The sequence below is a fragment of the Triturus cristatus genome, chromosome 5_1 (genome assembly GCF_964204655.1).
Source record: "Triturus cristatus chromosome 5_1, aTriCri1.1, whole genome shotgun sequence".
Classification (NCBI taxonomy): Eukaryota; Metazoa; Chordata; class Amphibia; order Caudata; family Salamandridae; genus Triturus; species Triturus cristatus.
This window is the reverse complement of record NC_140587.1, coordinates 51083761-51109113: the sequence shown is the minus strand read 5'-3', so window position 1 is coordinate 51109113 and position 25353 is coordinate 51083761. Positions and strand designations below refer to the sequence as shown.

At 45.4% G+C, this 25353-nt stretch overlaps 1 protein-coding gene across 1 annotated transcript in view; it reads right to left on the bottom strand.

The window, feature by feature from the left end:
- Nucleotides 1-404: 404 nt before the first annotated feature.
- Nucleotides 405-25353, bottom strand: part of MAPK15 (mitogen-activated protein kinase 15) — a 254034-nt gene continuing 229085 nt past the window's right edge. Inside the window, exons 14-15 of the mRNA XM_085604390.1 lie at nucleotides 8433-8594; nucleotides 405-1221 (exon numbers count right to left, since the gene is read on the bottom strand). Of these exons, the coding sequence (XP_085460516.1) occupies nucleotides 1015-1221; nucleotides 8433-8594 (369 nt within the window). The 3' untranslated portion in view covers nucleotides 405-1014. The remainder of the gene's footprint in view (nucleotides 1222-8432; nucleotides 8595-25353) is intronic.

The window sequence follows — 25353 nt, the reverse complement described above, 5'->3', positions numbered from 1 at the left end:
AATGACGTTATGATGCACAAGAAAAGGAATAATGAACATAGATCCTGGAGCGCTGAATCTGTGCCAGATTTTCAGGACAGATGATGGCTCTGTGAATAAGCAGCATTTAGATTCAGTGGAGTAAATGTGTCCTAAGTGAACATCCTGAAAATGTAGTATGAATCTGACCCTCCAGAGCCTATGGTGGACCAGCTCTGGGTGACATGGAGGGGTTGTTGCTTGGATGCAGATATTTGATGACTGGCCAGTAGATGCACTGCAAGGTCTGGTAGGCAGAATAATCAACAAGTTACATCTGAAGAATGGGAAAAACACTGGCTTCAAAAACGAAGGTTTCAGAATTTGGAATCCATGCCTTTCAGATGCATAGCATGTTTTATCATAACCAAGCACCTTTCTCCAAACCAGTACAAAAAACTCAACTTTAATGTAAGAAGAGAAATGTAAGTATAAACCTTGCAATAAAAATAAGAATGATACATATGAACCCTGTAACCTCACACAGAGTGTGTCTGCTTTTATGTACCTTCTTTAGGTATGATTATTGTGCCTTATATGCGGTCAAACGGTGAGCCTTTGTTCTAGGTCATAGTTAAATGAATTTAGTGTGGAGTAACAAACTCCATCCATGGCTAGAACACAATCGCACCACCCAGTTACAGCACCTCGCCAACCAAGCTCTAGGAAGCTGGGCCAGCACTTGGCACAACGTGCTGTCTGTCCATGGCTTCAACAACAGTATATGTGCCTATGACAGCACACGAGGAGCGCCCATGGTAACAGATTTGTGTCCACAAAGTGGTGGCAATGTCGTGGAGCCATGTAAGTAAAGGTTACAGAGGCCAATGCCCAGTCCATGCCAACGTCTGCCAGGTCCAGAAGTGAACAAGAGCTGCTCTTTACTGAATGTGGTCAGGGTTGGGTTAACAGCAAGAACTGGGCTTTTTGTGCCTCTTCCAGGGCAGTCTGTGAGTGCTTCCCAGATGCCTACTATGGTGCTGCTGAAGCCACCTCTCACTGGCCACCCTGTTGAGAGTTGGTCCGCACCGGCAGGTTCTGCAGAGCTGTTTTGCTGATTGTCCCATAGGCTTGGGTGTAGCTCTGCAGGGCCGCCTTGGGGTCTCCGGCAGCACCCACGTTTGAGGTGGCCTGGAACATCTTCTTACTAAACTTCTGAACAGGTCGGGCTTCTCGGGTTGGAAATGAAGGAGTCCTCTGATTCTGCAAAGAAAAAGTATAAATAAGGTCAGAGTTATACTTGATTCATACACACTTGAAAGTAAAAGATAATGGAGGCCTGTTTCATGGCATTATTTTCCAGAAAGGGCAAAGTCTGTGGTGCAGTTTGTGGGGGAGGGCATGTGCCAGACGAGAAGCTATGTTAGGCTGCCCCTCAGCTCCTCTCAGTGTCTCTTAGGCAATTTGGCAGAGTAGAACCGGCTCCAATGTAATTTATTTTTTGCATTTATGTTTGTTGCCCCTTTTTTTTTTTTTTTTTAAGGTATCCCTCCTTTCCCTTTCGCCCCATCCTCATCCTCATCTTTTTATTTTCCCTTCTGCTGGAAGTGCGCAGAAATATCCCACACTGCAGTGCAGGCATCAAATTGGTGGTGCCCAGGAGTGCACAAATAAAATATGGTCTACCCTTTTCAAAGTGTGTCCTGAAACATATCACTGTACGTAAGCCTGAGTCCACATTGCACATTCCTGGGGACTAAGGACGGCAGACTGAAGGGGTCAGAAATAGGGCTGTGGGGGAAGTGATGTATGGGTTTGTTTCCTCCTACACTCCTGATGTGATTAAGGTAAGTTATCCTGGCAACGAAAGATGTTAACTCAAACAAATATCTGCACCATTCGAAAGTGTTATCCTCCTCTGAATATCTTCTGTGCCTGTGATTGATAGACGGTGCTGGTCCCTGTGTTTGTGTGAGGGCAGTGGCAGGTCAGCTATTGGGCTAGCGTTCAGCATCAGCATCTAGAAATGATTACCTTAATGCAGCATAGTGCTACCATGATGCTGGTGCATGAAACCTACAGCACGCTAGAAGCGCACTCCAGCGGGCCGGAAGACGGAGGTCAAGGGCCCTGCTAAGGACCTTGCCTTGATGGGGACACTGAGGAAGAGAAAGAAAGGGAATTACTTGTAACTGCAGTTCTCCAGCATTGGTATCTTTCATAGATTCACATGCTTGAAGAATCCCCGGATGTCAGGTTGGAATTTCAGTAATGAATATTTACATAACACTGAATTTTGTAACAAATTAACCTTGAAAATAGCCATATAGTAAGAGTCGTCCCACTATCAACTAGCCACTTTTTTTCCTAATGTTTATATTACAAGGTTTTCAACAATTAAACATGAGTTGCGACAAAATAATCCCTGTATAGGGAATCCTGAAATCCAATATCACAGTAAAATAAATGGTAATATGTGGACATTCCACGAGTAACATAGGGCATTCAAGCATGTGCATCTATGAAAGATACCCCAATACTGGATAAGAAATAAGTCACTTACCTGTAACTGCAGTTATCCCGTATTGGTATCTTTCATAGATTCACATGCTTGAATCATTCCCGGTCGTCGAAGTGGGAGTCCCACGGTCTCCCATCTCGACGACGGGGAATGATCCAAGCATGTGAATCTATGAAAGTTCCAATACTGGAGTAAGGTATAGATCTTAGGAAGGAGGGTCATCTGGGAACATACGTTGAATAAATTGATCAAGAAGTGTTTCCCATTCTGGGGATATTGGACGTTTGTGAAGACATCGTAATTCTTCATACCGGAGGGATGTCCCCTCGACCAGCCCCCACTTGCGCATTGCATTCTGCCAAGCCGCTAACGGGGGACCATCGACTCCCCACTTGACTAAATGGCAAAGCAGCCTTGCTTGCAAGGGTGGGTCATCCTCCCAGAGCTGCTCTACAGAGGTTTTTCAGAGATAATCCATTGAAGAGTACAACTGTAGCAAGCAATGACTCTCGCTGAGTGAGCTCTGAATCTACCAGGTGCCAGGCAGCCCCGCAGAGGATGAGTGATGCATCAGACAATTCATCTTAAGACGGCTTGTTTCAACAAGCCTTTAACTTTGTTAGCTTGACCAAAGGCTACAGAAAGTTGATCTAATTGATTAACTCTTTCTTCCAACTACAACATCTCTCGACATTAAAAGAATGCACTGTATATTTTACCTGTAGAATTGCGTTACAGAAGGACGGCAGGTAAGCAGAACTAGCCGATTTATGTAGAACACTGACGGCAACTGATAGGAATGAAGCTTGGGTTGATTTCAAGTGTCATTATATTCTTATCATAGAATCTGTATGGATTCTTCATGGAGAAAGCTTGTATCTGACTCATCCTGGCTGATGGCAAGAGAGAAGGCTGTTTTCCATGAAAGATGGTCGATGAACAGGCTCAAAAAGGGCTTTGTAGAAGCTGAAACAATGGAGTTAAGTTCTCATGATGGAGTGCATTTTGAAACCAGTGGGAGTTTCTTCACTAGTTCTTTGACTAACCCAGATGCAAATAAAGATAAGGCCCATTTATTTTTTCGGACACAGAAATGGCAGCTAGATACATTTTGATAGCAGTATTTGAAAATCCTTGTGACAACAGTTCAGTGGCAGAGAACTATTGTCCAGTTACTCTACTTTCCCACTTCAGTAAGGTGCTGTAAAGAATTGCGGCAAAACAATTCTTGGTCTATTTGAAAAACATCAATTGCCCGATCTCAGACACCCATATTTCACCCAGGCAGGGGCAGAGAAGCAGCTCTGGAAACAAGATTACCTGAGAAACAATATGGGTAATGAGGATGTGGTGGGCATGATGCTGTGGGATTTGTACGCCATGTTCAGTACAGTGGATCAAGTCATTCTGAAATCCTCGCTCAAGAAGTGGGAATTGTCAAGACAGTGGTCGACTGGTTTATTATCTTTTCAGGAAGTATGGTCCTAGTTCCTGACTCTTCCGCCATTTTAGTAATACAGCTCTCTGGTACGACTTCGGGGTCTCTTACACTTTTTAATATTTAAACACATGAAAAAAAAAACAAGTCCATTACTTGCATGTTATGTGTTGGCCTATGTTGACAACATCCAGTTAATCATCTGTGTTGACCAGAATGGGCCAGGCTCTCCCTTCGAAGATCAGATCATTTCTTTCTCTCTCTTCTTTCAGACTGCTGTTATAAACTTTTGTACTTCATTTTTTCAATACTGCTATTCTCTTTACGCTGGTCTGTCAATGTACACACACCACTGTTCCACGCCAGCTGAACAGAATTCATGCATCAGTTTTCTCATTTCCACCCTGCTCAGATTTTCCATCCTCTAGAATGCTGCACTGGCTTCCTTTATCTCTCTGCTACAGGCTTCATTTTGCCTTGATGTGTCCATTCTCCAGCTTCCCCTGACGTATGTAGATCTCTTCATACACTCCTGTTATTTGCTCTGCTGCTCCATTTCTAATATGTTTTTCATCAGTGTTGTGTTTCCTCTTGTTTTTTCATATGTTTCTTTGCATCTTCATTGCAGGATTAGTCACCTGCATATATTATGGGTGGACCAACTTTATTCTCATACAAAGGACTATTGAAGGCCCTTTCTCTTGATCATCTGCAGAACAGTGGTTCTCTGTTAAGTGACTGAAAGGGTCTCTTTATTTTTTGTTACTCAATTTTATACTATTAACATTGCTTATGCTGCATTTTCATATAATTAATGTAATAAATGAAATCTACAAGGTTATTGCTTGGGCTTAGCCACTGCTGTTGGAATCAGGGGAAACTGTGGACATTTCTTTAGTTTTGGCATTGTATTTTGGATGCGGCTGCAAGCAGGACAGTAGGCAGAAGTTCTGATCTACACAATAAACGCTGCAATTCAAAGTATTATAGCTTCCTCTCAAGGCTGGATTACTATGGTAGTCTGTCATAGGAGGCCAAATGCTAATTACCACCAGATCGCCATACCAAATCCTCCACACCCAATCTGGGACAATCAGGATGAGCATCATCTGTGTGGAGAAGACCCTCTTTGAAAGTGGCTCTGAGGTGGTGGAGCCACCATAAAGATGTCCAGCATGGTAATCTGGGAGGACTCCGCCTGTCAGTAGTCGGTGGATGGACATGGAAACTTGGGTCTCTTATTTTTCAGTGCTGTGGTTTTGCCCTACGATAAGGAAGAGTCCAGTTTTGGGGAAAGGTGCTGAGAGTCCAGACAGTGGGACTGTTACCCTGAGGGAGAGCACTTTCCCGTCCTTTGGCGCTTCTTGTGGTTTTTGTGGAGAGACCTCTCAGGAGAGCGTTCCCTGCAAAGTGACTTACCTTTGGGTGATAAAGAGCACTTTGGTGTCTCCATGTGAGCTGTAGCCAAAAACAACTTGGTCTACCTACTCCCTGATAGACAGCGGGTACATGGAGGTACAAGAGTCACCGGCCATTGCTTTGTGTTCCAAACCCAGACACCCTATGCAGATGCTGTAAGGATCCAAAAGAGATATCTTCTAGGCTTGAATCCCGACATTTGAGAAAACACTGCACCCAATTGCTGTTGAAATGCTGCACAATTGTGGCAGTGAGACACCGAGCGAGAGTTCCGCACTGGGGAGTGCGAGGAAGCACAGAAAAACAAACTGCCATCTGCGCACCTGTTGGCACCAGGTGCAGTCACTGAAAATGGGCAGCCATAATACATTTTACTCGTCTATAACCATTTAGAACACAGACCAACCACCAAAAAAACAGAACAATGCCATTTCAGCAGGTCTGGAGAAGCCTCAAGCTCCCGACTTTGCCCCAGGACCGCCTCTAAATCGAAACCAAACCAAGAAGTCTCAAGTAGCTTCTATCTTCTGAAATATGCCCAGATTGTTGTGTACCACGGAGTGTCACAGGGGACTAAACCGCTGTTTCCATTCCCCTCTGCGCAAAGTCTCTAAACAGTTGCAACTGGTTTCTCCTCCTCTCTTGTGTTTTCCTTGCTTGAATTTGGAAACACAAGAATTTTTCAGCCGTTATAGAAGAAAGATTTCTTGCAGGTGACAGCTCTAATGACAACAACGAGGCTCGAGTGGGAATTAAAAAGCTCTCCAATGAATTAAAGGCGCTCGATCTTCAGAAAAAAGTGGAGAACTAAAAATCAGAAAGTAAATCAGTGAAATGATCACCCTCTTGGTAGGTTGAAATCCCTAAGACTTGCAAATTGGCGGAGTGGGCCTGGTTCTCGAGGACCTCCACGTTTCCCTCCAGCCACATAACTGAGTGGACTGCAGTAGTCCTTACCCTCCAAGTTCCACTTCCATCTCAACCGTTCACTTGAATGAGTCGATAAGGCATTTCTTGGCATTCACCTTTGTGCCACTGATCAACTCCAACTGGCCCTACATAGCGATCGCCTTCCCATCAATGCTTCGCAACACAGCCTGGAGTTCCATAAATGCAACCACGAGCAATGATTTTCCAGGGGAGAGGCCTGCTCCATAGGTGTCCACTGGGCCCATACTTCTCGATAAGAATAAGTCCTAATTCTTTCCTTGCTGCTTAGAGTTCTTTGGTGGCCTGGTGAGCTGCTAAAAGACTTCTCCACTCTAGGGAGAGCCACCAGAGCTCTCCAAATGATGCTGCTGCAGCAAGATAAAGGGACAGGCCATCATTCTCTAGGGCAGCAACAAGGCGAAAAGGCAGCCTCTCCCACATCGAGTGGAACAATGCTTCTCCTATTTTCCCTCTTAAAACGGCTTCAACCGGAATCACACATTCGGCTCTGGTCCGCTGCAGCAACTTCATCCACTTTCTACTCGGCTTAGGAGCCTGTACCAGCTCTCCCCAAGCTCCAACAGCTCTATATTTTTGTCTCTCCAAGGTGCAAAGTAAGTGCCCCCTCCTTCAACATGCAGGAGATGGGAGGCTTCCACAGCTTCTTTGAGCAGTCTACAAGAACTGCAGCGCCTGCCATACAACATGCATCTCCTCAGTAACCCGTGGTTATCAAAGGCCGCAGTGCCGGTCCAGGTCTGGAGCATAGAAGAATGGCACCTATCTCCCTGTACAACTCTCAATCAGTAGCTAGAGTAGGAAAGCAATACATTCCAGCTACATGCTGGTCAATTCATACCCTTACAAGACACTACTGTCCTAAATGAGTCTCAAGACAGATGCCCAGGTAGGGCATTTTAAGGATACTTTTCAGTTAAGGCAAGATATTTTGTTTTTTAATTCCACTGTCTGCTTTTTTGGATGGGCTTGCTATTCTGGGAAGGAGCTTATTAATGGAGACCCCCGAACAAGAGGGAAAAGATTCTTACCTGTAATCATAGGTCTTCTTTAGGGGAATCTCTACTGAAATCACAAGCAACTGCCCCTCACACATAATTTACCTAAAAGGCAGGATCCTAAATCTGCAATCAAAAAAGAATTGAAACCACTACAGTTGACAAAGCATGATCGGATATCGGTGGAGCGCTCTTCCTTAGAAAGCAGTGTCATGCTTCTACCATCTCTAGACTGCAGACGATTTAGCTACATTGTCCTAATTGTATCTTATTTTTCCCTTTAAAAAGGGTTTGTGAAAGAGTTGCTTGTCACTTTTTGATATTGTGATTTTTTTAAACTAAAAAAAGAATATTTTTAAAGAAAATAATAAAAAATTGGCCAATATAGTCTGCAATAGGCTGTCAAATTACCGTATTATGTTTTGGGAAACAGCATTTTTTAAAGAAAGGTTGCTCACATTAATATTTTGGAAATAGTGCAGCAGAATCCCACTTGCGGGTGGGACAACTCAATACTTATGCCCGCCAATGAAGGTCCCATGAAAGAGGCGGATAATAACACGTAGGTCACTTACAGTGAACCAGAAAGGTGCCATTAGGATCACCTGGTAGAAGCCCTGTGCTTACAAATCCATGTGTTTTATAATGTAATATTCACACCATACGCAACTGATTACTGGGAAATTTCCAACTGAGGCATTTGCCAAATTATGCCACACCTGCAACATTTACCACAGACAAGAGGTTTCAGTGCATTCAGAAAGGTATGGGAACTATGACAATGGGGGGCCGGGTCAGCAAATTTAGTGGCGAGGTCCCAAGAAGTATGGGAACTGTTAGTGTAAAACTGAAAAAGATTGGGAGCATCATTCCCAACAGATCCCGCCCACTTCTACCACTGACCCTATCATGTCAGCAATGATTACTATGCTGCACTAGAGTAGCAGCATTTATGATACAGTGCCGGATTACTGACCGTACAGTGGCATTAAATGGCATGCCAGTAGCATTTCCATATGATACCAGAGTGCCTGTATTCACAAACCTTTACACGCCAACAGCGATTAAGAAAGTTGCTCGCCAGATCAGTATACTGGGTCACGCCATGTTAGCACAACATACCAATTATGCCCAGGGCAAAAGTGCTTACCAGCCTTGCGCTTGCCACAGCCACACCACCGAATGGAGAAGGCTCCTTCCTAACCAGAGGGTTGTTAGGGGCAGCAAACCTTGCTTGCTGCATCAGCGACAGTGATTTGGTTCTAGCAATTGGTGCAGAGCGTCCTCGTTGGTCAGGGCCTTTTGCACCTGGCTGGAAAACAAACAAAAACAAAACAAAAGTCATGCTTCTTTATTAATAAACTAACCATGCAACTAATTTTTCATCATTAAACAACCATAAACATCAAACATACCTTATAAGAAAATGTTACTTACTTGTACATCAGCTCTTTTTCAAGGGCACCAATTTTTTAAAAACAGAGACAAACTCTCCCAGTAAATCAAAAAAGAAAATGCCTCTGAAAAAGTAACATTTGCTCTGCCATCTTTTATAAGCCCAAATGCATAAGAAAAAACTTTAATCCCATTATCAAATGGGTCTAACTCTGTCTTACACCCATCAGGAATCAACACCATTATGTGTGGCGTCCCAAGACAAGAGAACCTGTCAGTTCAATCGCACACAACACGTAAGCACTTCCAACGTAGGCTACAAACAAAGACAACACTCTTCCAGTCACACACCCACACAGTAACATGCTACCTATACGGGTAAGCACTTCAGCACCCCCACGATAGGGGTGATCAGCTACAAAAGAAATAGCAGCTCTCCGGTCATAAAAAGCCGTTGGACAAATCAGAAGGCTCTATTTTTTTAATTGGGATCGAGGGACACTCGTGAGAGTCTCTCGAACCCAACCATTCAGTTACACAGATATTTTTGTCCATTTGATGAATCTTCACAAAACCCAAGAAAAAAAGTTCATCCACCTCAGCTTCTTCCTGGAAGGTTTCTGGGTGAACGGTCAAGAGAGGGGCAAGTAAAAGGGGGCCCCAAAACCTATTTTTCCCAGGCAAATTATCCTAGGAAGTTTGGGAACCAATACAGAAAAAACAGAATGACACCAATTTTGACTATGTATAAATCTGTACCACCATTTTTGAGAAATTAGGGTTTACATTATAGTGATATCTGGACGGTTGGTCCCACAGAATTGAAAATTGGAAAAATAATTGGCAGCATTTTTTTCCCCCTGCCATCGGTGTGGCACTGTGGACTCCTGTGGGAGCTGCAGTACCGCAAGACAAAGCATGTATCAATAAGTGAATCTTAGGTGGTCTTACAGTACCGTGGGTGGTGCTTCAGCTGCGTAACATAGGGAGTACTGTTGTACAAAAAAAAATAAAAAGAGAGAAAAGTAAAATGAGAGAGGCCGTTGGCTGCCCTCGGGGAGATAGAGGGATAGGGGTGCAGGGCGTGGCCGCAGGCCAGGTTCAGCAGCCAACCCCACCCTGTACACAGGCAAAGGAAGTGCACAGCAGGGGGTTAACCACCTATTCAGTGGGGTGGGGGATTGGGATTGGGCACATGACCTGGACACAAGCCAGGCCCTGCAGCCAACCCCCACACCACGCACGGAAGAATGCTAAAGCTGAAAAGCTTATAGCAAACTGACATACACATTGTATTTTTTTTTTTTCGATAGTTTTATGTTACGCGAACTTGACACGAAGGTATTGGGTATCGGAGCGCTTTAAATGAGCACCAGTTTCGTTATAGATGGACACATTCATTTTTGTTAGTCACGGGGAGATTAATTGATTTGCCCAGAATCACAGAATGTTGAGCGTAGTTGCCGAGACTAGAGCCTGGTTCCCCAGGTTTGAGGTTGACCGCCCTAGCTGTTAGACCACATCCTTTCCCCACTGATATCATTGATATCATCAATGTAATTTGAGAAGATTTCAGTGATGTCATCAATTATGTCATCTAACATGTCACGAGTGATGTAATATATAAAGTCATAAGCAGTGCATGGTGCAGGGGCAAGCTATACTTAGGTCAGTAAAGTATAACTGTTGAAATTAAGTGTTTTGGGATTTTTAAACAGAAGTCATTTTATATTGTCACAAGAACTAACTATAACATCACTATAACCGCAGTTTTTTTAGTGAATATTTTCATAGATTCTCTTCATTTAAAGAGCTCTCTGAGAGTTTCCTGTTTAACTCTGGCTTCTGCATTAGTTTCTAGACAATAGTGTCTAGTGAATGTGTGAATAGATTTAATGTTGCATCTTTAAAGGTAGCTGCACTAGGAACATTTCTGATCCATGATGTGGTAGCGGTTTTCCCCTCATTGAGTGGGTGTTGGGTCTTCCTAGGAAGTTGATAACATAATGTGATACTATAGTTCCAGCAATTGATTGTTTGAACTGGTCATCCCTTGCCTGATGTGACCATAAGTTGACAAAGAGTTGTTTTGACTTTATTATGTCTTTGGTTTTATCTAAATAAAAGTGTAGAACTCTTCTATCATCAAGGGAATGCAGGGACCTTTCTGTAGGTGTGGAAGCATTAGGGAAGAATGTTTGTAATGTAATAGTTTGATTAAAGTGAAAATGGGGCACTACGTTCAGTAAGAAAGAAAGATGTGGCCTAAAACAACTCTGCTTGCATGAAAACCAGTAAAAGGTTTGACTGATGATAGAGCTTAGAGTTCACTAACTCTCCCAGCTGATGTAACCGCAATTAAAATGCAGTTTTCCATGAAAGGTATTGCAATGTTGCTCTATGAATTGGTTCAAATAGAGGGCTCATCAGTTTGGACAGAATGAGGTTAAGTGCCTGTGGTTTAGAAGGGTTTTTGCACAGGAGGAATATATTTTTAGAGACCTAAAATGAAGACTTTGTTAACTAGATTCTTAAAGAATGAAGTTGAAGTGGTGATTTCCTATATGTTACTATTATAGCCGCTAAATTAACTTCTATAGAACAGAGCTGCATCTCGGATGTTGCTAAATGTGCAAGTATGGAGAAGAGCTTCTTCTCGACATGAAAGGATTGAAACATTAAGTCTGACACCAAATACAGAATCATTTCAATTTTAGTGCAATTTTTGATGAACGTTTTGCATCTTGTAATATGTCCATACATTCTTGAGGAAGCTTTTAAGTGTTCATTCTGCCTGACTTCAAGAAGCCATGCAGTCAAAGATTGAAGGTTCTTATGGTGAATTTGGCCCTGAAGTCTAGATAATAGATATAGCCTGCAAGGCGTTCTCCTGTTTTTGACAATTGAGTAATCTCGAATGTACAGGTACCACAATTAGGGGATGGGGCTATTAGGATCATTCTGATCCTGGATTTGCATAACTTGAGAATCACTGTTGGAATGAGTGGGATCGGAGAAGAAGCAGAGACATATGGTGTCTACCATTCAATCAGAAGGGTTTTGCCCCTTGAATTGTGTTCTTGTGCCCTGGTTGCGAAGTCTCTGCATTTTGTATCTTCTACCATGGAACAAAAATCTTAAAATAGAAATTCCCAATCCTGAAAGCTAGTTGATACGACCTCGTTGTTTAAAACCCATTCACGATTTTTCTCGTGATGTCGACTGAGGAAATCTGCTTCTTGGTTGAGCTTTCCTAGAATATGGACTGTTGTCAAGGGGATGCCCAACGTCATATTGTTTGAGCTTGGACGGTCAGGTGTCTTGTTCCTCTTGTTTTATTTGTTTAATGCATAGTGGAGGTGTTGTCTGTATCATTTTGTTGCATGATGTCAGAGATGGCAGAAAAGCTTTGATGCCAAGGTGAATAGATTTCCAACTGTTGTGATGAAAAGTCCTCTACATGGTAATGGATGTGCACCTCTGCCACGAGTGATCAACTGTACTGATTCTGGATGCAGAATGTTGATTTTGGTTTTCATAGGCAAACACAGATCATGCATGTGCACTATGACATAGGCCTGTCTGACAGATCGCGGTCTTGTTGGTCTGAGAGAGGCGCCCACATCGCTACCGTGATAGTAGTGAAAGGCTACAGCCTTACCAGGAGTTAAGCAGCACCAGAGCTGTGGTGGCAGCATAAAGTGTAGTGACCAGTAGGAGTGACCAGGTCCTTCATAACCTGTGTCACTGGCATGAGGCTACAGACTCACTCATTTTAAAGTTCCACTGTTGCGTGCTTAATTCACCCCTTGGCCTACATCGGTTTGGTGTTTTAGTGCTGTGCAGCGTAAGAGTGGTGTATCTGCGCTGGGTGTATGTGTGCAAGGATCATGCAGTACACTGCAGTGCATGCATGTTAAATGCATGTGCTAGGTATATGTGTGCCTGTGCATGGTACAATACAGGTACGATGTGAAGCTGTGCAGTGTGGGCATGCTGAATGCCTATGCTGGGTGCATGTGGACCTGGGAGTGGTAAAATACAAAAGTGATACAGTGCTAGGCAGTGCGTGTGATGGAGCAAGGATTCGAGAAAAACAAACTTGCTCGTTTTAACCTCTTGTAATAGACACTAACAAATAAAAACCATAGATAAATGAAAACTAACATACACACGACATTCACGGGGAAAAAGGCATTTTTGCTTGCTTAAATACCAAAGCATAATTAAAAACACGCTTGAACCGAAATTTGCTTTGTGCATGAGCGAACCTGTTTTGTGTAAGTAACCATGTGATTAACAATGTGAGAGGAAAACTCTCACGCATGAGCAAAGAGTTGCTAACCCAGATCTTAAAAGTACTTTTTCGCTACCAACGCTTTGCATAACAAAGAAGAAAATAACATGGGATAGAGCAGAAGGGGGAGGTAAACAGTGATAAACTTTTTTTATGATTCTTTCGTCAATAGTGAACGTTTTGGGCCCAATATGCTAAGTCGAAAAAAAGATGGTGGGTAAAACGTAATGAAAGTTGAGCCTGCGCAGTGAAGACCGAGAGCGACCCGCTAACCGGGATATTGGTCGTCGGCCAAAACCCAAGGACAAGAGCTTGAGAAATATTCTCAACTGAAGAAACAATATAAAATGTGTACCTATCTATTGTATGAGATGTATGGGAACAGGAAGAATCATGAAGAGTGAATAAATGAGGTGGGAAGGGTTTATTAAACAAAGAATTGGTTAAGAATTTTGGGATGACCACATGAGGTGATGACAACTCCCCTGCTCTGGCCCAATCGCAGTTCAGGTGTCACAGACATTTGCAAACTTTGAGGGTGGGGCATGCAAAATTAAAGGGTATAATTTGAGAGACTAAGAAGAGACGTGGACTGAGATCTGAGACAAAGAGAGACGGAGATTCTGGGATGCTGAGAAATGAGCTGCTGGGGGCTAAGAAGAATCATTAATGCTGATTGAGGAATAGGCGAGAGAAGAATAGACTGGGAAGATTCAATACAGAGAGACAGCCTGATTAGATTGAAGATTTGCGGAAGAATATCGAGGAGGGAGAGAGTGTAAGAGAGAGATGCGCTCCGGTGCGTTGGGTTTTATAGAAGAATAGTAAGTATGATCCTATCCTGCACCTGTCCTAAAGTCTTTGTCTCCTGACTCTTAATCAGGTGGCCTCCATCAAACCTTCTGGCCAGGGGTTATATTTTCCTGTTATTTCTGGTAACTATCACTCTTCCTTAAATGTTGGATATTTGCTGCAAAGTATGGATTATTGTGTCTTGTCTCTTCATCTATCACTCCTAATGTTATTGAAAGAGTCTGTAATTTTAATGAAATTTGATAAATTAATTTTTCTCTCCCATGAAAGTTGATGAAGTTTGCACTGTGAAATTGTACAAATGAGCGTTCATTTTGATTGAATTATTAGATAAAATATATTGAATCTTACCTGGAGGCTGTGATTATTTTACTAAAAAGTTATAAGATAATTAATAAATTTGTTAATATCACCATCAACTACTCGACTAATGGTCCATTGACCAAAGGAAGAGTGTTGATCTGTGAAGATTAGTTAAGCATAGACTAATCCAGATCTAAGAGAAATAAAACTTGACCCCCAGCGAAATAGTCAGGAAATCTAAATGTGTATATGGGCCCATTGTAAGTGATACGTCGATGTGTGAAAAGGTTTATCCTGGATTTTCGCTGGATCACTTGTATGCAAAATGTTTGTGCTGGATGTACGTGTGCCTAAGACTGTCACAATACATAAAGGAAACAGTGCCATACATGTATGTGCTGGATGTGTGTTACTTACCTTTGGCAACGATGTATCTGGTAGCGAGACAGGTTAGGTGCAGATGCCTTAACTTCGAATATCCCCAGGCGTCAGACTGGATCCGGAAAACATTTTCCCCAGCAGTACCTCTGTACGCCGGGGGGCTGCATTACCAAGCACCGTCCTGACGTCAACCAGGGAAGTGACGTCAATGAAGTTATAGAAGTTCCCCTCCCTCCCCGCGTGCTGACGCCAGTTTTCTACTGTGAAACTTTTCCGCACTACAACGCGGAGCCACTACAAAAACTGTGAGAGTAATGGAACAGTGTGCCAAAAAAGAGCAAAAACCTTTGAAACAACAAGGATAAGAAATCATAGAATGATGAGAAACAACACCATGATGAAAGAGTACTTAACACTTGAAGGGACTGAAGGGAGCGAACAGAGCACCCGCCCCAGAAAAAGTCCCACCAAAGTGAAGAGCTGTGCCCCCCATTAAAAGGCAACGGCTGTGGAAATGAATGGCCTGACAAACAAAGGACAGTTTGCAACCACAGGATGGGACTGTATGAAAGACAGTCTATAACCACAGGATGTAACTGTAAAGGACCACAAGACTGTAACAACATGACTCATGGCAAGTGACCAGAAGTGAACAACATAGAACGTTCACCACACCCCTACAATGACCTATGAACTGTAGCATAGTCAAATAGAACCTCAACCCAATCGGCTGCAGCATATACAAGGAGACCCCAAAGTAATGGGGAGGAACAGACGAGGGCGGAGGGAGAGTAGAAGAACATGAGAATCCCCACACCGGAAAAATCCGGGTGGAGGAGCATTGAAAAGCACATAACCCAGCCACCCAAGAACGAGAATGGATGGAGAGCCAATCCGCCATAACTGAATGACACACATTGCCCCGGAGGCAGGTGAACTAGAGCACCCCTCAGGAAGATGAAGGCCACCTGTAAGGAGGCAAGGCGGTAGAACCCCACCTGGAAAGATCCTCGCAGAACGGGGAGGATGGGCGGGCGTTAAGGAATGTGCGGCTAGACTGTGTCTCTACCAGATACATTGTTACCGAAGGTAAGTAACGCATTCATCTGAGACATCTAGCTGTAGATTGCTTAACTTAGAATAGATACCAAAGCTATACCACATTGCAGGAGGGTCTGCGACCAAAACCACCAAGTTCCCAAAGGAAGTAGTCCGTCAAGAACATTGAAACAAGATGGGGGCAGCAATGCCAGCGTGGCTGACGCCAGACCCATAAAGCTCAGCATTGCCAGCATAGCTGATGCCAGACCATGCAGTTCAGGGCGGAGCATGAGCAAGTGAAGCAAGGTACCAAAATTCGTAGAGGATGGCACAAGTCCACTGTCGGCCAGACAGGCACGAAACCAAATCACAGAACCAGAAGGGTCAATGTACCATTGCAGAATGCCATAAACTTCTACGAAAAGAGGGAAACTGAGTATAGGATCCCAGGATCCGTAAGAAACAAAGGCCCAGTGAATGGACCTAAACAGGATTACAGATTCAGAACACACAATTTGAGCGGCACAACATCAGGTGCCAACAAATGACATGTCAGGGCAGAAGGCATCATGACGAGACATACAACTACGACTACCAGGAGATACATAGATGTGAATTAAAAGAATACACAGAACAGATGTTGTGTACTGTGAAAAACACACCACACAATGCATAGCTCAATGAAGCGTAACAGCAACTGCATATGCGCGTCAACAGAGAAGACTGGCGCAGCACCAGGTAGTCAACCCGACAACCGTACCCACAGGTGCAATGACCAAGGACCCCCGGCAAGCCGGACACACCTAAGAACTATCTCCCATGAGGTAGACGGAGAGACAGAGGAAATCGGGGACAATCCCCCAAAACCACCGCAGGGGAACCCCGCATGCTTGTCTCTTCTGCGTACACAGCACATTGAAATATAGGAAAAGTCAAGAAAGTGACAACCAAGTGGAAGAGTACCCCTAGATAATAGAAAGTCGCCCAAGAGGTACCAATGGCACCAAGGTGAAACGGAGCAGGATATAGAAGTCCAGCCACAAAAAGAGGGCGACCCTAACCCCCCCATCGGGAAGGAAGACCGAGCCACCGCAATACGGGAGGGAATACGGACTACCACAGTAATGAAGAAGGAGTCAGTAACACTCAGACATTATATATATAAGAGACAGAGAGACAGGAGAGAGAGAGACAGAGACAGAGAGACAGAGAGACAGAGAGACAGAGAGACAGAGAGACAGAGAGACAGAGAGACAGAGAGACAGAGAGACAGAGAGACAGAGAGACAGAGAGACAGAGAGACAGAGAGACAGAGAGACAGAGAGACAGAGAGAGACAGAGAGACAGAGAGACAGAGAGAGAGAGAGAGAGAGAGAGAGAGAGAGAGAGAGAGAGAGAGAGAGAGAGAGAGAGAGAGAGAGAGAGAGAGAGAGAGAGAGAGAGAGAGAGAGAGAGAGAGAGAGAGAGAGAGAAGAAGAGAGAGAGAGAGAGAGGAGAGAGAGAGAGAAGAGAGAGAGAGAGAGAGAGAGAGAGATACAACACGATGATGCCAGATATCATCCGGAGATAGAATATGTCTGTTGAAAAGCACAGCAGAGGACAGGAGGAGAAACACCTGAGCCGTGTGCGGCAACAAACAGAAATATCTGAGCCCAGGTTGCGGACTGTCAGAGGGAAGCAAGGGCACAAAGTAAACGTAACAGAGATCCACTCTGGCGAAAACTTTACAGCCCATACGCAAAACTCACGGTGTGCCCAATCCTTACCCAACATCAGGGAAGAAGACAACAGGAAGAGAACGTAGCCAAGACAGTGGCTCAAAGAACACTTACGGGTCCCCCGTGATAGCACACACACCCAGTGTGGACCACATGGGGTGCCCGCCCAGAACGCAGAAAGAACCGATCTGGGGTGGAATGGAACAAAGCGCCCGAGGGACGCATACCCACGTCCAAGAGAGCCAACAGTGCTAGGGGCAGAATGAAGGCGGAAAGATGAGCCAAATGCAAGGCAGGAGGACATGAAACCGATACTGATACAGCCGAACCCCAACAAGACACCAGAGCAGACTGGCGTCCACAGACGCATGAGAGTGCAATGGAACAACCGTAAGCAGCAAATACAGAAGCTCCAGGAGAGGGCCACGTCAGTCTATGGGTCTCAACAGAGGAGGCGTTCCACCACAGCAGGAAGTATGAACAAAGGGAGATGCCCACAGGAAAAATCCCCAGAGGGACAGAAAATAACTAAGAGAACTCCACGAGAGCCTCCAAGCCTTCCTGGAAAGGAAGACCAGCTACACAATAGTGAACGAATTCCCCACATAGGGTACGTCACATCCCTATAAAGCAAGGGACACCCCTTGAGACAAGCTCATAGGAGAAAGAACAATATAAACAGCTGGGCCAGCTGTACCAAAGGAAGAAAAAGCACATCAGAACAGCCATACAGCCCGTCTGGGGAATAATGTCTTGAACCCATAGACCGAAATCATAAAAGCAGTGACAATACTGCATACGAAAACACAGGTCCAACACAGAGGGCTAAAAACCTGGCAGTCATGGAAATCCAGATAGGAGGTGCCGGATCTCCGAGTCAGCATACTCCTCAAACAGATGGGCCCCATCAAAGGGAAGATCCCTGAGTCGCTTCCGAACATTCTCGAGGAAACCGCCATCGCATAGCCACGCAGAGACACTGACCTGGCCATCGCTCGACCCACGGAGTCCGTGGTGTCCATGGCCGTCTGGACGGAAAACTGCTCCATGTCGCCGCCATCCCAAATAAGCCGGACCAGGTCAGCATGGGGGCCCTCTGGCAAAGTGGGAAGGAGTTGTTCGACTGAGTCCCAAAGGGCAAAGGTAACCCGAGCAAACACGCAGGTCATGCATGTTCAGGGATCGAAGGCCCGAGCTGGTGGACGTAAAGACATTGCGGCCACACAACTCCAACCACCTAGACTTGAGCCCTAGGATGGAGGGACAAACAGGCAGGGTCATCTGGAGCTGGGCGATGGCGATGTGCAATAGCATGAACCACGGGGTCATCCGACGAGGGTCTGGCCCAAGTCCCCAGAAGGACATCATACAATGACCCGCCAAAAGGTAACAAGGCTCCACATCCACCTTGCCCTGGTGGAGAAGATCCAACAAAGGATCCGAAGGCAGGGAGACAGAGGGCGGCTGCATCTGCAAGATATACCCAGCCCTGCGAACCACCCTCCAAACTCTGCGCTAGCCTCAGTGGCCATCCGAGGTGGAGACAGCAAGTCACCCGTTAAGGATGGCTGCAGGCTAATCGGTCCACCCAACAACAGAGGCCCTGCAGAATAATGAGCCTGCCAGTGCCCCATGGGCCCCCATTCCGTGGAGCATGGAAAAAACCCTGGGGGTGGAGAACACATTGGGGTCACGTCCTCCACCAGCAGAGGAACAGCCGGGGACGGGACAGACGTCTACCGACGTCGAGACGGCGTCAGATCAAAGAGAACTCGTCCGCCCGGTGTCGGACAGGTGTCGACTCGACCTCCACCAAAGCAAGAGCCTGCAGGAAGGAATGAAGTGGACTCGGAGTCGAGCTCCGCGCTGCAGCCGCATCCAGCGACGACACAGGGAGCCCCGCAGGACTGTGCGAAGACGCATCAGGAGGACTAGAAGTCATAGTGGGATGCCCCTCCGGGCTGTGTCCCGACGTCGCAGCGACCCTGGGACCAGAGTCAAGGCACTTGGTCGGTGCAGAGAGCGAACCCGCCTGTGAACCCCCAACCTGAGTCCCTAACCCCACTGTGGGGCCCGAAGGCACGCCAGGGAGAGGGGGTGACCCAAAGATGGCCTGTAGAGCCCTGGAATAGGCCCCACTCGGTCTGAGTCGCACCCACACCAGGAAACGGTGGGTAGGCGGGGGCTGACTCCTGAGGGCTCGTGTCCGGTGAAGATAGGGAGCAGCGGGCCCACACGTCACGCCTGTTCCAGGTCGACGGCCTCCGTGAAGTCTTCCGGTGCTTACCTGAGGCAGGCTAGCAACGTCCACGGGAACGACTGCGGGACCTGTCCCGAACAGGAACCTCAGCTTGGGAGAAAGAACTGCACAGTTTGGATCCTTCCGCTGGAGACGGAGGCCGGCGCCGGGAGGATTCTGATCGAAACAACCGGGCGGACATCAATTTCATCTGTCATTCCCGCAGGGACTTCGACTTCAGCTGATGACAGGCATCGCACTCAGCAGAGTCGTTGTGCTCGCCCAAGCACCACATACAGATCTTGTGTGGAACCGTCGCCGACATCTGCCGCGAACAGGACGCACACGACTTGAAGCCCGCAGGAATCGGCACACTGTTCCAGACGCGAAAAGGCATCGTGAAGGGCTGAAACCAAAACAGGCCAGAGGAACCGCTTCTCCCGGATCCACGTTGGGTCGCGGAAAAGAAGAAAACGGACGTCAGCACGCCTGGGGGTGGGGGGAGATTAATATGGGTCTATTGACGTCACTTCTGTGGACGACATCAGGACGGAGCCGGGTGACGCCGCCCCCCGGCGTGCAATGGTAGCTGGGGGCAAATGTTTTCCGGATCCAGTCTGACGCCTGGGAATTGTCTAAGTTAAGGAACCTGCAGCTAGATGGCTCTATCAGATAGTGTCACAATACGTGAAGGATACAGTGCTGCGCAGTGTGCGCGTGGTAAGTCTATGGCCTGGGTGCATGTGTGCCTATGAGTGATACGCACATTAGGGGTAAGGGTGCCTGCATGGATGTCCCAGGATTCCATTTTGAGAGACCCAGGCCTGCATGGTGAAATCATGCGGAGGTAGAGTAATCCCCCAGACATATTTGTGTACTGCTGCCTTTCTGTAAGCTGGGTGGGACACACATTGGGAAGGAGAGTGCCAGGCTTCCCCTGTACACTTCAAAGGGTGCTCTTTGATTCAGTGAAAGATCACAAGAAAAGGGCCTGGGTATATCTTAAGGAAGGAGGTGGGGCTAATCAGAGAATAATGAAGAGTAGGGCTGGAGCCCTGGGCTACTCTTTTAATGAACATATGAATGAAATGGAATTAATAAAGCGCAATGGCTACCCGAAGGCCTCCCAGCGCTGCGGACAGAGAGTAAGCAGAGAGCAAAAGCAAAGGAAGAGCTAGAACAACCAAGTTTTCAAGAGCTTACGGAAAGATAGAAGGTTAGATACCTTCCATAAATGAATCGGGAGGGCATTCCAGCCAGTGGCGCCGTTAAACGCGAAGGACCGACCCCCACATCTGGCCCTCCTTATACTAGGTTGACAGACAAGGTGGGATACAGATGACCGAAGGTTTCTTTTTGGATGATAGGGGGTGGTCAGGGGCTGAAGAATAGGAGGACTATTCTTCCAGAAAATTTTGTGGACTAGGCACATAGCTTCAAACTGGATCCTTTCCCCAATAGGCAGCCAATGTAGGGTCTTTAATGCTTGTTTGGCTGAGTGCCAGCGGGGGATTTGAAGCAGTCTGCGAGCAGCAGAATTCTGAATAACTTGGAGCTTATCAATGGTGTACTGTGGAGCTCCTAGGTATAATACATTCCCATAATCCAGGCGGGAGAGGATCAGGGCTTGAACTTTTTGTGAGATGTCCCAACTCACAATAGGTTTATATTTGTAGTAGGGTCACACTTCACTAGGAGCAGCTTTCTGTGGTAAACATTTAGCAATGGAGGCCGCTAGCTCCTAGAACCCCATGCCTCCTGTTCCCTTCTCCACACGGTGTGGAGCCTTTGTGTGTTTACTTTTTCATAGTCACATCAACCTGGATACTTTACCTAGGGGTACTGTATGAACGACAGAGTAGACGTATGGATAAAGAACTAAACTGGCACAATCTAATCATTGATCTTATACCTAGTTATGTATGTCTGTCACTATGCTGAGAAAAATTATTTTAATTATTCACATCACTGTTATTATACATGCACTTATGCCAAGCTATAGCGATAATATTCACGCTAAGGGTAATGCGCACCAGGCCCTCCAAAGGATGACCCGGACAACCTATCATGTCAAGATATTAACGCTACTATACTTATGTCCTACACTTTTTCTCTATTCAGAAACGCTACTCCCTTCTACAAACATGTTGACCGTTATATATATCCATTAGGGACATATACCCAGCTACAGAGGGATATAATATACCCTAGAGCAGCACTACACACTTTGTTTTAACAAGGACAGAGGGATCACCCTAATAAACAGTACCCACTCTCCCTCCAGTAATTTTTTAACACACCACTTTAGACTTCACTGCCACTTACACCCACCCACCCAAACGGCTTCTCATCAAAAGATCTCCGATAAAGAGACCCTTCGGGGACCCGTAGGCTTTGCAGCACCGGTCCAACGAGGAGCAAAGCCCAAATGATGAAGCATGACATCCTGCGGGGTGTGTGAGGGCATTATGATAAGGACACACTGTCCCCCATAGATAGAGTACCACACAACAAATGTTTCTTCCTCTTTCACCCTCTACAAGGAACAGTGACTCCCTTTGTGTACTAGTTACTTTGGGGGAGCAAGGGTCACTGTCAGTGATCCCTGTAAGGCACGGGCCTGGGCGCATGCGCACTGTAACTTCCCTGACCGCGCGCGCACTGCAACTTTCCTAAGCGAGCAAACTGAATTGAGAAGCGTGCACATTTCACAAATCATGCAAGAGACTGTTTACAACTGCTTTTAATAACGGAAGCTGCATGAAAAAATGGGCACTTGCATGCTGGAGAAGTGGAGACAATCTAGTGTGGAGAAGCAGTTCACTGTGGAAGAGGCAGGGGCGGGAAGGGGGCCTGCAGAGGGTCACACGCATTGCAGGCCGTAATCAATTGACTGGGACTGCAGAAAGAAACTTTTGTTGTGGGAGCTGGGGTCGTGATTGCAAGAGGTGTGAGGAAGATGGGAGGAGGGCAGGGAGTTGATAGGGTGCTAACAATTACTGAGGTAGGGCTGTCACAAGGTGCGCACATGCCGCTTGCTTCATAGGTTTTGCGAATATAGGCGGTGGCTACAGGGTTTTACAGGCAGAAGTGGCGACTGATTAATGTATTTTTAACTGCCATGCATCAATTGGCATTATTTGAAGGCCTGGTAAAAGTGTTATGTTTAAAGTGCTCTGTGCATTCTTCGTGATTATGTGTCTTTTGCGACACATGCTTTTTGACGTTTTACATACTTGTTATCTTAAAGGTCAAATTTGAAAGTACACATTTTCTAAGCCAATATAAACTGTAAAACCTGGGCGCGCTTTTAGTTTAATTACCTATTATGAGACCTTCGGCTTTCAATATGTGCAGTAAGTTTGTTCCTTGCTCTTTTTTAATGCTAAGCTGATTCATTCCTCTTTGAAACCACCCTCAAGGCTCCCACCACACATGGGAACATTTACCTCACTTCCTCGGAAGTGGCAAGGCATCTCCATACACCGATGCCCATATAATCAGGCCCTTAGCACACTAATCACGCCCGTTACTCCTTTGGGTGTTGTCTGCCCGAGAGACCAAGAAATCTTAGGTCAGACCTACATTTAATACCTGTGCAGGGAAAAGGACTTCTTATTCCCATTTGTAAGCACTGTCCTGTCAGCCTGAAGTGTGCACATTCTTTCAGAACTCAAAAGGGCGAGGGCCTGTGGTAATGGTTCATGTGTTGTTGCCAGGTGGGCACGGAGAACGCCTGCCTGAGTCACTAACCAGCCTTAAGAGAAGGGGTACTGGAAGAAAACAAAGTGCCTGTGAACCAATACAGAAGTGGAACCGTGTTTGGCTGAAAAGGGGCGGGTGGAAGTTTCAATAAATAGAAACATTAGCTCACAGATTCCAAGTGTTTTAAGCTCTTCAGAGCATGGGACGTCATGTTTTTTGTTTTGTTTTGTGTATTAATGCCCATGGTTAATTGTTATAAGTTTTATTTTTATGAAGCGCTCAAATACTAGTGGGTGTCTTGGCAGTAGTCAAAATAAGGCAGAAAGTAACTTTGGAGTGTAAACACATACGTTCTGAGCAGCTAACAAAAAGTAAGCAAATGGGGTGCTGAATGGACAGAAGGTCAAAGGGGAAGAAGACTTTTTCAGGTTAGGGCAGTGGCGAGAACATGGCTGCCAATGCATGATTTTTTGGAAATTGAGCCATCACAAAAAGAGTTAGAAGAACCTGAGAGGTGAACAGGCTCTAATCACAAGCAGCATTTAGTAGTACTTTAGTGGTACTACAATAGTATTACACAATGCTATTCACAAACCACCAAGGGTAAATCTACACCTCGCCTATCTTTTCTGTACGGGAGATCCTCAATTATTTAAGTTTACTACTAAGTTGTACATGTGAGAGGGGTCAGAAGAGTGGCTGGAAAAAGGGGATACTTACTGTTAAATGTGAGGAGTTATGGGAGTGTAAGGAGCGTTTGGGGTGGCCTGGGGAGGGGTTTCGGGAAAGACATATATAGCAAAAGTACAGAGGCTCAAATACCTAAGAAGGTAGGATTTGATTTTCCAAAGACACCCAGGGTATTTGAATTGTAGTACCTAACATGTAAGTGCTATAAAAGTATTTAGGGTCATTTGGCAAATGCAGAACGTGCTAGGATTGTGTGATTTGTGTCACTGTGCATCGTCATAAGGCCATCATGGTGCTATATATTTATACAGACATACCCTTATATTAATTACCTAAATCAGGATGGACATTCATTTTATTGCATGTGATTACTCTGAGATCCAGACCTACTACCGCTACTTTAAATAAGCCTTGACCTCTCAATGTAGATAAGTTTGGAGAAGCAAGTGTACAAGAGCAGTAACTTGCTTATCTTGTTGCAGCTCACTAATACCGAAGGTCCTATGACACACCTGATAGTAGACAATACCCATCATTGTTACGGCTGAGTAAACACCGACTGCCATTCGGTAAAGGCATCATATTGAGTCACATGGATTAGCTCTGCAGAGGTCTCCATCTCTCAAGGAGGAAGAGTACTCAGCCCTTGTCCATGGCCCTTTATTTCTTAGCTTTCCTTGCAGGGGATTGGTGATCAGATGCTGGCTATTATTTTGAGAGCTGGAGAAGTGGCTTGAAAAGTGATATTTGCTTGAGGCTCCCTGCCCTATGATATCAAAGGCAGAATCTTCCATTCAGAATCTGTCCCAACCTTCACAATGCGCACTACACATCAAAAGGTTTGTCATGTTCATATATGCCTTTGACAGACCCTCCCCACATTAATCACTCCCTTAGATTTGGCTTAGTCCTTTGTTTTTAGTCACTTTTTTAGCACTGGGTTCTTTGATCATACTTTCCTTAATAATTCAGAACCTAACATTTTCTGACAATTGAATTGTGATGCAATGGACTTGTGACAAGTTTCTTGTGACTTTATGCCACTTGCTGTATCATTTCATGTAGGATTTTCTAAAGGATTAGATCTGGTTCAGCCCTCCCTATGAATTTCCAGTCTTGCATAGATCTACCTCTTGTGCAGCATGAATGCCAGAGAAAAGCTGCATCACAGAAGGAGTAACACACAATGCAGGTGTATAAACCGGTTTAGTGTAACAAATGCTAATAAAGAAACATGCAAGTACCTACCTGTTTGGCCTAAAGTGGAAATCCAGGTAACTCTTGCATGCATGGTCAGTTTATTGGCGCACATAACCTTGGCTGCAGTGCAAAGAGATGTTACATTGCCTCACCCAAAGGAAATAAATTAGAGGGAACATTGGTCACTGGACCCAATAATCAGCTCCTAGTGTCCCCCCTCTCTATAAAGAGGAAAAAACAATGCTCGTTTGGTCTCTATTGTCTATAGAATGTATTTTCCTCTTCAAAA